This window comes from Kogia breviceps, chromosome 20 (genome assembly GCF_026419965.1).
Source record: "Kogia breviceps isolate mKogBre1 chromosome 20, mKogBre1 haplotype 1, whole genome shotgun sequence".
In the NCBI taxonomy this organism is placed as follows: domain Eukaryota; kingdom Metazoa; phylum Chordata; class Mammalia; order Artiodactyla; family Physeteridae; genus Kogia; species Kogia breviceps.
This window is the reverse complement of record NC_081329.1, coordinates 28,254,621-28,266,837: the sequence shown is the minus strand read 5'-3', so window position 1 is coordinate 28,266,837 and position 12,217 is coordinate 28,254,621. Positions and strand designations below refer to the sequence as shown.

Sequence of the window (12,217 nt, the reverse complement as noted above, 5' to 3'; positions counted from 1 at the left end):
CACAGACCTCATTCACATTTCACCAGGGTACATACACTTATCTGTGTATACGTGTGTGTATGCATTCACATTTGTGTATATTTAGTTCTATGCAATTTCACCACATGTTCAAATTTGTGTAAATCACCATCGCAATCAAGGTATAGAACTGCATCGTCACTACATGGCCCCTGATATTGTTACTCCTTTACATAGCTACACTGATTCCCTCTTTCCCCTTTCCGAACTCTTGGCAACCACTAAACTGCTCTTCATCTTTCTACTTATGTTATTTCATGAATGTTATATAAATGGAACCATGTAGTTTGTATCTTTTTGAGATTGTCTTTTCCTCTCACTTCATTCCTTTGTATTGATGACTAGTATTCCTTTGTATGTCTGTATCATATTTTGCTTAATTATTCACCCACTGAAGGACATTGTGTGGGTGGCAATTTTTAGTTATTATGAATAGATCTGCAATGAAAATTTGTGCGGAAGATTCTGCATGAAAATAAATGTTTAATTCTCTGGGAAGCATGGCCGAGGGTGAAATTGCTGTGTCTATGGTAAACCATTTATAATTTTAAAACCAACTGCCAAGCTTTTTGCAGAGTGGCTATATACTGTTTTGACATCCCACCAGTGATAAATGAATGGGGTTTTTGCAGCCTTGCCAACATTTGAAGATACCACTATTTTTTTTTTTGCCATTCTATTGGTGTGTTTTAATATCTCGTTGTGTTTTTAATTTGTACTTCCCTAATGGATAATGATATTGAATATCTTTAATGTGTTTATTTGGCACCTGCATATCCACTTCGGTGAAAAGTCTGTTCATATCTTTTTCCCATTTGCTAATTGTATTGTTTATTAAATGTTGAGTTTTCACATAAACATCTATTTTGTGGGATATGTGATTTGAGCATATTCTCTCCAAGTGTTTTTTCTCAGACCAAAAGCTTTTTTTTTTCCAATTCTTATTTTGATAAGCTCTTCTTTTTTTCCTTTTTGGATCTATGCTTTTGGTGTCAAGTATATGAATTCTTTGTCAGTCTTAAGTCTTGAAATTTTTTGCGATGATATCTGCAAAAGGTATAGCTTTATGTTTTATATTTAAGTCCATGATCCATTTTGAGTTACTTTTTATAAAGGGTGGGAGATTAATTTTCCGATTTATGGGTGTCAAATTGTTCTAGCACAGTTCTTTGAAAAAGCTGTCTTTTGTCAACTGTGTTGATTTTGCACCTTTGTTAAAAATTAATTGGACATTTTTGTGTTGATGTATTTCTCAGATCTCTATTCTGTTCCATTGATCTATGTGTCATTCCCTCCACCAATACTACACTGTTTTCATTATTGTAGTTACAGGGTAATGTTGAACAGTAGGAAAAGTGAGTCTTCCCATTTCATTCTTCTTTTTAAAAATGGTTTTGGCTGTTTTAAGGTTTCTCCTTTCCATATACATTAAGCTTGTCTCTGTTTACAAAAAATTTTGCCGTGATTTTGATGCAAATTGTGTTAAACGTATGGATCAATTTAGGAAGTTTCACATTTTTATTATTTACTATTAAATCTTCCAGTCTATGAACACAGTATTTCTTTCCATTTATATGTCTTCTTTAATTTTCTTCAACATGTTTTGTAATTTTCACCAGATACTGCACATTTTATCATTTCATATTTGTTATTTCAATTTCTTTAGAGCTATTGTAAATAATGTTGTATTATAATAGAACATATTTTAATTTTATATTTATAAACACCAATTAAAATGATAAATCAATGTTTATCACTCCTACATCATCTAACTTCTTTCAGTCAACTTTGCATGTATATTTGTCCACTTGTAAATCATATCCAATAAATGTTCATGCCCAAATGTAATAATAGGTGAAAAGGTACTATCCTAGATCTTCTTTACAATACAGAACATTCTAGGAATTTGTGACAAAATATTACATGCTGAAGTATGATTAACTGGATGAGAATATCATACTTCCTTTTTGTTACTAGAAATATTCTGTTCATTCATTGATTCTTCAGTTGGAGGAAAATTATGATAGCATCGTCCACTCTGATGACTTGTAGTATGAGATTTCATTTGGATGATCAATTTCAACATCACCACTATAAAGTTTAAAAACAAGAGCCCTGGAGGGGCTCTTTTGTACCTTCCTAAAAGTCGATATATTACTTGGGCAACAAAATTAGAAAACTGAAATTTGCCAATGGCAAAATAAGGTGTCCAGAAATAAACTCTCACATATGCAGTCTAATGATTTTCAATTAGGATGCCATGACCACTCCAGGGGAGAAAGGACAGTCTTTTCAACAAATAATATTAGGATAACTGGATATCAATATGCAAAAGAATGAAGTTGGACCCTTACTTACACCTTAAAAAAAATTAATTCCAAATGAATGAAGGATTTAAATGTCAAGAGCTAAAACTATAGAATCCTTAGAAGAAAACAAAGGGGGCAATATTCATAACATTGGATTTAGAAATGATTTATTGACTATGACACTGAAAGCACAGGCAACAGAAGAAAAAAGTAGATAAATTAGAATTGTATAATTAAAAACTGTTGTGCATCAAAGGACACTATTGATAAAGGAAAAAGCTAACCCACAGAATAAGAGAAAATGTTCACAAATCATATATCTGATGAAAATTAATATGTAGAATATGTAAAATATTCCTACAACTCAGCTACAAAGAAAAATAAAATCCAATTAAAAATGGCAAAAGATGTGAATAGACATTTCTTCAAAAAAGATACATAGATGGACAATAAGCACAGGCAAAGTTGCTCAGCGTCACTAATTGTTAGGGAATTGCAGGTCAAAACTCCAACTAGATATTAATCCAAACCTGTTGGGATGGCTATTATTTAAAAATTTCAGAAAATATCAAGTTCTGATGAGAATGTGGAGAAATTGGAACCCCTGTGCATTGCTGGTGGAAATGTAGAAGTGCTGCAGCCCGTGTGGAAAATGGTATGGTGGTTCCTCATAAAATCAAACATAGAATTACCATATTATCCTGAATTTACACATCTAAGTATATACCCCAAAGCACTGAAAGCATGGACTCCCAGATATTTGGACACCCATGTTCTTAGCAGCATTATTCACAATAGCCGAAAGGTAAAAACACTCAAGTGTCCATCAACAGTATACACATATGGTGGTATATACATACAATGGAAAATTATTTAGCTTTAAAAAGGAATGAAATTCTGACACATGGTACAATATGGATGGAACTTGACAAACTTATGCTAACTAAAAGGAGCCAGTCACAAGAGGACAAGTGTTGGATGATTGTGCTTTTATGAGGTACCTACAGTAGTCAATTCATAGGGACAAAGTAGAAAGGTAGTTGCCTAGGGCTGGAGGGAGGGGGACTGGTAAGTCAATGTTTAAAGGATTGAGTTTCAGTTTGGGAGGATGAAAACGTTATAGAGTTTGATGGTAATAATAGATGCACAAAGAGGTGAATGTACTTAATGCCATTGACTGTACACTCAGAAATATTTAAAGTAATAAATTTCATGTGTTGAGTATTTTACTACAGTAAAGCAAAATGTCAGGCAAAAATTCCATTTTATGACATCACCAAAAATAATACAATGTCTAGATATAATTTTATGGAAAGAAGTGTAAGATATACACTGAAAGCTAAAACTACATTATTGAAAGAATGACCCTACATAAATGTAAAGACATCTCCGGTTAACGTATTGGAAGACTCAATATTGTTATTACTCCAAATACTCTCAAAATTGATCTACAAGTTCAACACAATCCTTAACCCAAGCTATCTCTTTTGCAGTAACTGAAAAGCTGATCTTAAAAGTCTTACAGAAATTCAAGCAACACAGAATAGTAAAAACAATCTTGAAAATACAGTTTTCAAGAAAACTTGAAACTGAAAACACAATTCCAAAACATATTACAAAGCTAAATCATCAAGACAGTGTAGCACTGTCCCAAGAATAAGGATAGATATTTAGTTTAATAGAAGAGAGAGTCCAGAAATAAAGCTTCATGCTAACAGTCATGGATTTTTGACAAAGATGCCAAAACAATTCAAAGGACAAAGGATGGTCTTCTAAAACAATGGTCTTCTAAAACAATATGTAGATATCCACATGCAAATGAAGTTAGATTACTGCATCACAAGGTTCACAAAAATTAACTGAATTTGGATCATAGATCTAAATGTAAGAGCTAAGGTTATAAAACACTCAGAAAACATATTAGTAAAACTTTGTGACCTTGGCATAGGTTGTGTTATCAAAGACACCAAAGCACAAGTGAAGAAAGAAACAATAGACTGATTGAATTTCATCAAAATTGAGAACTTTTGTGCTACAAATGATACAACCAAGACAGTGAAGGACAAACTACAGAGTGGGAGAAAATGTTTGTAAATATTATATCGCATAGGGAACTTGTATCCAGAATATATAAAGAACACTTACAAGTCCATAATAAAAAGACAAATAACCCAATTAAAAATGGGAAGAGATTTAGGGACTTCACTGGTGGCGCAGTGCTTAAGAATCCGCCTGCCAATGCAGGGGACACAGGTTCGAGCCCTGGTCCAGGAAGATCCCACATGCCGCGGAGCAACTGAGCCCGTGCACCACCACTACTGAGCCTGTGCTCTAGAGCCCACGAGCCACAACTACTGAAGCCCACGCGGCTAGAGCCCGTGCTCCACAACAAGAGAAGCAACTGCAATGAGAAGCCCGCGCACCGCAACGAAGAGTATTCCCCATTCGCTGCAACTAGAGAAAACCCGCGTGCAGCAATGAAGACCCAACGCAGCCTAAATAAATAAATAATGGGAAGGGATTTAAATGAACACACCTCCATAGAAGATATACCAATGGCCAAAAAGCCCATGAAAAGATGTTCAACATCTTAGGAAAATGCACACCAAACCCACAATGAGATACTACTTCACACTCATTAGGATAGCTATAATAATAAAAAACACAGGCAACAAGTACGAGTGAGGATGTGGAGAAATTGGGATCTTCTTGGTGCTCTTTTTACCACTACCTGCTCCAACTCTGGTATCTCTTTTCCTCTCTCACCCCAGTAAGAGCTGCTGTCTAATTAGCTTCAGATTGTCTCATACTATGTATGTATATATACACATATATATTCCTTATCTTTCTGCCAAGGACACCTGCGAGGATCCCCTTAACAGCTTTGGAATCCTTAACTTACAGAGCAACTTTCTGTTCAGTGCTGCACCCTGCAGGTTCCCACCGTTTCTTCTGCTGTGAACTCTGTCTTCTGCTCGGTGGGAATGCTGTACTTTGCTTAGGACTCCAGTTCTCTGTTCTGAGATTAGCAGATTATCCATAGGTAGAGTTGTATTTCCATAAAATCAACATCATGTTTTCCTTTCTTCACAAAACATAGTTCTGTGTTTCCTGTTGACTTCCAGAAACCATTTCCTTCATGTTTTATCCTGTTACATACTTTTATTATTTGACACATTTAATGGAAAAATTTCATCATGCCCACACGTAGAAGCTCCCAATCTTTCTTCCTTAGAGTAATGGATATCTCCCTGTTAATCTAATAGTAATCTCTTTAATCAGTCTTTGGAGTAATTAAGCACTTGAGAAGGAAGCTCCACTTGGAACATGATAATTTTAGTAAAGATAGATTAAAGGAGAATGGACCTTTTCTGATGGGTGAGGCCAGGAAAGGAGAGCTATAAAGTGTTGAGTTCTACCATAGCATGAGACTGCTGCATGTTTGATTAGTTTCAATATTTTTGCATGTATTCTTATAATACATAAAACTTCCTAAATCACTTTAAGGTAAATTACTTCTAATCAACATATAATTGGACTGTGTATGTGTTTCAATATCACCGATCCGTTTGTCTTTTTGAGGGGGCATTAAATTCATTTACACTTAATATCCTCAATAGTTACTTTGGTGGACTTTGGTGGTAATTCTGATTTGCTTGATATAGTTTTTTGTATTTTAATTGTCTGCCTCATTTCTTTTGCTTAACTGGACAAAGTTTCCATAGATTTAGTTTTCTAGTTTTATGTAATGTCTTTATAATGCCAAGAGGAATATCTGTTTTTCTAATTAGTACAGTCGAAATTAAAACAATATCACTTTATACATCTATTATGTAAGTTAACCTAGTCTACTATTTTTTTTAAATTAGCCTGTTATATCAATAATTTTCCGTAAATAATTTTTAAACAGTTCTTTTCTTTTTTTGCTCTATATTTTATTTATTATTATTATTTTTTTTGCGGTACGCAGGCCTCTCACTGTTGTGGCCTCTCCCGTTGCGGAGCACAGGCTCCGGACGCGCAGGCTCAACAGCCATGGCTCACGGGTCCAGCCGCTCCGCGGCACGTGGGATCTTCCCGGACCAGGGCACGAACCCGTGTCCCCTGCATCAGCAGGTGGACTCTCAACCACTATGCCACCAGGGAAGCCCTGCTCTATATTTTAAATGGAAGAACCTGTTATATGAAAAGTAGCACATAAATATTAAATATACATACAAAGATTAAAAATAAATTTTATATATATCTATATTTGACAGAAATATATAATGCACTTTGGGGCATAGTCACAGAATATTGGAAAACACTTTTAAATTTAAGTTTATTAACTCTATGTTTATATTATTTGAATTCCAAAGTTTTATAATTCAAATTATTAATAAGCTTTGAATGCCATTTTTGAACAAGTTAAAAGGTACTCTTATGTTTTCAGGTAAAAGTACAGACATGTTGGTAAAACGACGTGGTGCTTCTCGAAAAAATGGCCTTGTGATCAGTTTCTACGTTTTCCTGCCTTTCCTCATTTTAATTACCATCATTGCTCTTAAATGGAATAAAATGAAGATATTTCGGAACAGAGAGGGTACAGTAAGTGAAGGGTAAGTAAACTCATTATCTTTATATTTAATATTAAAAATGATTTAGGAGAAAATTCAAATATTATTCAGAATATTATAAGTAGGGACTCTTGGATGGATTGGGTAAATGTTTAGAATCATACAAAATTTTTTTCAGATTTCAGGCAAGGTGGGTAAGTTTCATGTTTATATAGGCCCAGGAAAAACTGAATTAACTCAGTAAATCCTCAGTACCTTTCGAATAGCAAGCCATGTTGGCTGTAACTGCTTTAGAATGTCTGTCTGCTTCCCAAGCAACCCCATTTCCTTGCACTGACATTCACTTGTGCCAAGAAGATTAATAGAGACAGAGCAGCATAGAATAAAGAAGGTGAAGATTAACAGAGACAGGGCAGCATAGAATATGCGGAAGGTGAAGATTAATAGAGACAGGGAAGTATAGAATACAGGGAAACTGAGAAAATATAAGATGGCAAAGAATGAGAGAGAACACACATAGGATACTGCCCATTTTACACATAATTAATATCACTCATGTGTTTCTAAAATTAGAATTAAGGCACTTGTGCAGCTTTTCCTTTTTGTTTTTTGGTTTTTGGGTTTTTTTTGTAGAGCAGAGCTTGATTAGGTCTTTTTTTTAATGAAGTATAATTAACATATGACATTATATTAGTTTCATGTTTACGTCATAATGCTTTGATATTTGTATATATTGCAAAATGATCACCACAAAGAGTCCAGTTAATATTTGTCACCATACATAGTTACAAAAATTCGGTTTTCTCCTGATGAGGACTTTCAAGATCTACTCTTTTAGCAAGTTTCAAATGTGTAATTCGTTATTTTAACTATAGTCACCATGCTGTACATTATATCCCCATGACTTATTTTTTTTTACAACTGGAAGTTTGTACCTTTTGACCCTCTTTACCCATTTTGCTCACCGCCCCCTCAACCCATTTTTCTGGCAACCACCAATCTGTTCTCTGTATCTATACAGGTGTTTTTTTTGTAGATGCCATATATAAGTGGGATCTCACTTTGTCTTGCTCTGTCTGACTTACTTCACTTTCATACTGCTTTTTTCTTTACTGTAACAACAATACAAGCCACAATTTGCTTAGTGAATATTGAGGAAAATGAGAATGCAGAAGCAAGGGTAAAGAAGTGGGTCTCGTTTCTTCATTGTAAAGGAAATCATTTTTGTCTCTCATTTGTGTAGCCAGAGACAAAATAATGATATAAAATTTCAATCAACACCTCTACTTCCCAAGTTACTTAATCTTATTTATGAACAAGTTAGCAGCGACCAGGTAATTCAGGGTAGTGTTCTGCATGATTCATCAATCATTCAATTGTTACAAATTGACTTAATTGAATGATATCTGGCATGTCTTCCTGTGCTCTTCCTTAAGACATCTTGGACAAATCTGAATAGTTGCAAGAAGTCGACCTGACTTTGGGAAGAGATGGTAGAGTAAGGTACCACTGATCATAAAGAACAAAGTCTGCTCATGACAGCCTAAATTTTAGAGCAACAGTAAATGGTTTCAGGGCTGCAAGGGCAAGAAATGATGTAGAGCTGAAACACAGAAGGGTGGTAAGGAACTGGACGGTTATGAACTAGGCCATTGTCTCCATCACTAAAAGCCTTTACAATTGACATCATCTCTTCTTGTCCATGTCTATTCTCTCCAAGATGACTGCTCTGCTTACACATGGCCCAGAGTACCTATCTCAACTCTATTTAGTTTCATTTTCAAGTAAAAATCCCAATAATCTGCCAAAAACCAGTGCCTGTTAGTTCATTTTCTCAGGAGACAGAATGAAATAACTGTGCAAGTGTATCTCATTTTAGCCAGTGTTCTGTCTGGATTTATAATCCTTGAACTTGTTCAAGCCTGATTTTATCATCTGTGAACAAAGAATTGTAGCCATTTAGTAGGAACCTTTACACCATGACATTCCTCTACAACAGGAGCTGAGTGTGTATAGGAGCCAAAGAACAAATGGAGGCTGTATAAATACCACAAAGTGTAACTAAGCAGAGCTAATAGAGAGGCCTCATTAAGGACCTCATTAACAGAAGTGAAATAATAGCTATTCACGTAGGTACTTGATAGAAATCATATAACTGAAGTTATGATAATTTAAGAATTTACATGTAAATTATCTGTTTAATTTGGAGAAGCATTATCATAGATATTTTAATATTTCATCCAGTCTTCCATGTAGACAAAATAGAGAAAAGTAATAGATGGAATTATAGTTTCAAATTTTAAAAATGCTTAACATATTTCAACATTAGGCTAACCTTAGAAAAAACCAAGCACTACAATATATGATCCCTGAGTAGCATATAGGAAGCAAAGTGGATATTGGTACATATTAATTGAGTAATTAGGACAAATCTAGCTTTATTACTTTTCTTGACTTTAAGATAACAGTGTTTCCTAACCTTAAAAATAATTCTGTTTCTTTTAAACAGTTCTCTATCAGAAGACAGCAGTAGGAACAGTAACAGCAGCCAGTCTTACAGTTAAAGGTGAAGTAAAAGAATCAAACTATTGCCAAAATGATACAATTCATTAAATACTTAAAAAAATATTTTTAACAGTATGTCAGTGTAAGGAAGATATTATTCCCATATTTCATCATTTTGATTTCTATTTGTTGCTATCATATACTAAAACAAAGACTAAAACAAACCATTTGATGTTAATTTTATTTTCTACTTATCTAGAAACACTTAATGTTAACTCACATTAGCCACAGGTTTATTAACCAACATCTTTGTAAAAAGAAATGACTTCAAAGGGATATTTAACATTTTCTTAAAATATTTATGTGCAGTCATGCATTTGATTGGTAGATTTAACATTCTAACTAAGAGGTTTACACAGGTTGTCTCCCAACACTTGTATTTATTCCTAACAATAACTCCCGGCTTATTGTTCTCCTTATTTTATTTTTTTTTAAACTTTTTCATTTTGTATTGGAGTAGAGCCGATGAACAATGTTGTGATAGTTTCAGGTGCACAACAAAGCAACTCAGCCATCCATACACATGTATCCATTCTCCCGCAAGCTCTCCTCCCATCCAGGCTGCCACAGAACATTGTGTTCTCCTTATTTTAGAAATAAGGAAACAGACGTAAAGGATGTAAATAATTCCGCACATGTATAGAATTTTAGTGAGTCTTGAGTTTGAGTTTGACAACCAGACGCCAGGGTTGAAGCTCTTAAGAACTCTGCAATTTTGCCACATATTTTCTGATACAAGACTGGCGATGGGGAATGGAATTTACACTTACCGAGGACCTAGAGGATGCCAGGCAAACGCTAAATTCACTCACCCTCCAAGGCAGAAGAACAATTCTTTACTGTCAGATGGGATAAAGGAGGCTTCTATATATGTCGTTCAAATTTCTAACTCATAAGTGTAAAGAAATCGTGATATTTAACATATTAGACTTATCCCTGGCAGTAAAAGAAAACAATCAAAATCTCATCTAAGTGTGAGATCCCGAGATCGTCTCTTTACTTACCTGCCATATCTGACTTTGATGGAGACTAAAGTCAGTGGGTCTCTGTTTCCTTATTGGCCACCAAAGAAAGCATTTATGACTCCTGTCCTCAATGTGAAGTAGTCTTATTTCTGCCTAGACCACCCTCTCCCTCTTCTCTGATCACGTTACTAGAAGCCCGCATCTTAGGTGAAGATTCTGGCCCTCGGCTGTCTCCTTCTCATGCCCTCCAGCATGGTTTCTTCATCATGCTGGGTGTCTTCACCTGAACTCCTCACCTCCACACAACTTCAGTCATTTTCTCCTAGAGCGGTACACTGAGCACGCCGTCTCCCCGGTTTGCTCCAAGTCTTAGGTCGTAAATTCAATATCTCGCTTTCTTTTACACTTTTTAAAAATTTTTCACAGTCTTCTCTTGCCCCCCAGTACTTTATGGTTATATTAAGGTCTTGCCTCAAGAATTAGACACATTCGTTCGATAAACATATTTTATAAGTTGGTACTGAAAGGTGACTCTTTATGGGGAAGATGGGAGAAGCGGGGGTTACTGGGCAGTCGACACTGAAGGAGGAACTGGGTGGCAACTTTAGTTGTGGCTGACTGAGTAGGCCCTAGGGAGCAAGTGAGGCGTCAGCAAGGAATTGGAGGAGGTGCAAATAATGACCCAGTTTAGATATTTGAAAGGAGTCACCTGACATCACCATCAGCTCACAGAAGGCTTCTATCTAAATGCAAAGGATACAGTACAGCATGAGAGGGTACAGGCAAGCACAGTGGGTCAGAGAGATGCCTCAGGCACAAGGTCTCAAGGTTCCTTATTTTAAATTTTAAACAGCCCATCATAAATCTCACTGCCCTTATCTCAGCAAAAAGTGAAACCAGATATTCAGGCTTTCCCACAGGTGGAGAGAGAGCTTTCCCATCCCAGCTGTAAATCAAGTCTGTCAGAGCAACCCATGCATATACCCGGGCAGGAGCTTTTCAAGCACACGGATGATACAATGAAAAAAAAAAAAACCTGTCAGGACTAATCCAGGAGAGAAAGGATGTTACCTCAGACGAGGGATAGTAAAGATGGTTTTAGGAATAAATTTTGAAGGTGAACCAACAGAATGAATTGAGAATTTGGCTGTAGAGTGTAAGAAAAAGTGCTTAAATGATGTTCATTGCTATACAGCAGGAAGATAGTGAGGCTATCATGTAAAGCCAGACCTCTCTGTGTCTAAATTTGTGCTCTTAATATATTTAAAAATTTATTTTAAAATGTACGGATGTTGAAGGAGAAAATCTGCCTAGGTACCTATGAGCCAGGACCGGTGTCTGATATGCCACGATTAAAAGGTTACATTTCCTCATAGATGAATGGAACGTAGTTGAAGTATTTTTGACGTGGTAAGGGAGGGATTTAGCAAAATATGGTGCGCTTTTTACAAAATTCACAGGGATAAATTAAGAGAACATTCAGTCAGATTCCGTCAGAACTGGAGACTAGTGAAATGGAATGCACGGGAAAAGTGTGATGAGGGCAGGATTGGGTAAGACGGAAAGAACAAAGTTTTCAGAGACCTAACAGGGGTAGACTTGGTTGAAGTGGTAACTGGATGGATGTATTTAGCTTAGAATAAAAGAGGACTACAAAGACAAACATTTCTGACACGATGGATAATGACAGCTTTTATTAATGGCATGTTGAGCAGTTGGTTTTGGAGCAATGAAGCGGAGGGGAGTAAAGAAGGTGTTTGTTCTGAACATGTGTATGTCGGACACCTGTTGGAAATGCACAGAG

At 35.7% G+C, this 12,217-nt stretch overlaps 1 protein-coding gene across 5 annotated transcripts in view; it reads left to right on the top strand.

The window, feature by feature from the left end:
* LOC131747429 (A disintegrin and metallopeptidase domain 3-like) overlaps window positions 1–12,217 on the top strand; it is a 90,776-nt gene that overhangs the window by 70,613 nt on the left and 7,946 nt on the right. For 3 of the 5 annotated variants that reach the window (XM_067022796.1, XM_067022794.1, XM_067022795.1), the window contains one exon: window positions 6,760–6,925. In XM_067022796.1, the coding sequence (XP_066878897.1) occupies window positions 6,760–6,925 (166 nt within the window). Of the gene's footprint in view, window positions 1–6,759; window positions 6,926–9,392; window positions 9,450–12,217 lie in introns of all 5 variants that reach the window. The other 2 variants (XM_059049257.2, XM_067022793.1) reach the window with 1 other exon arrangement.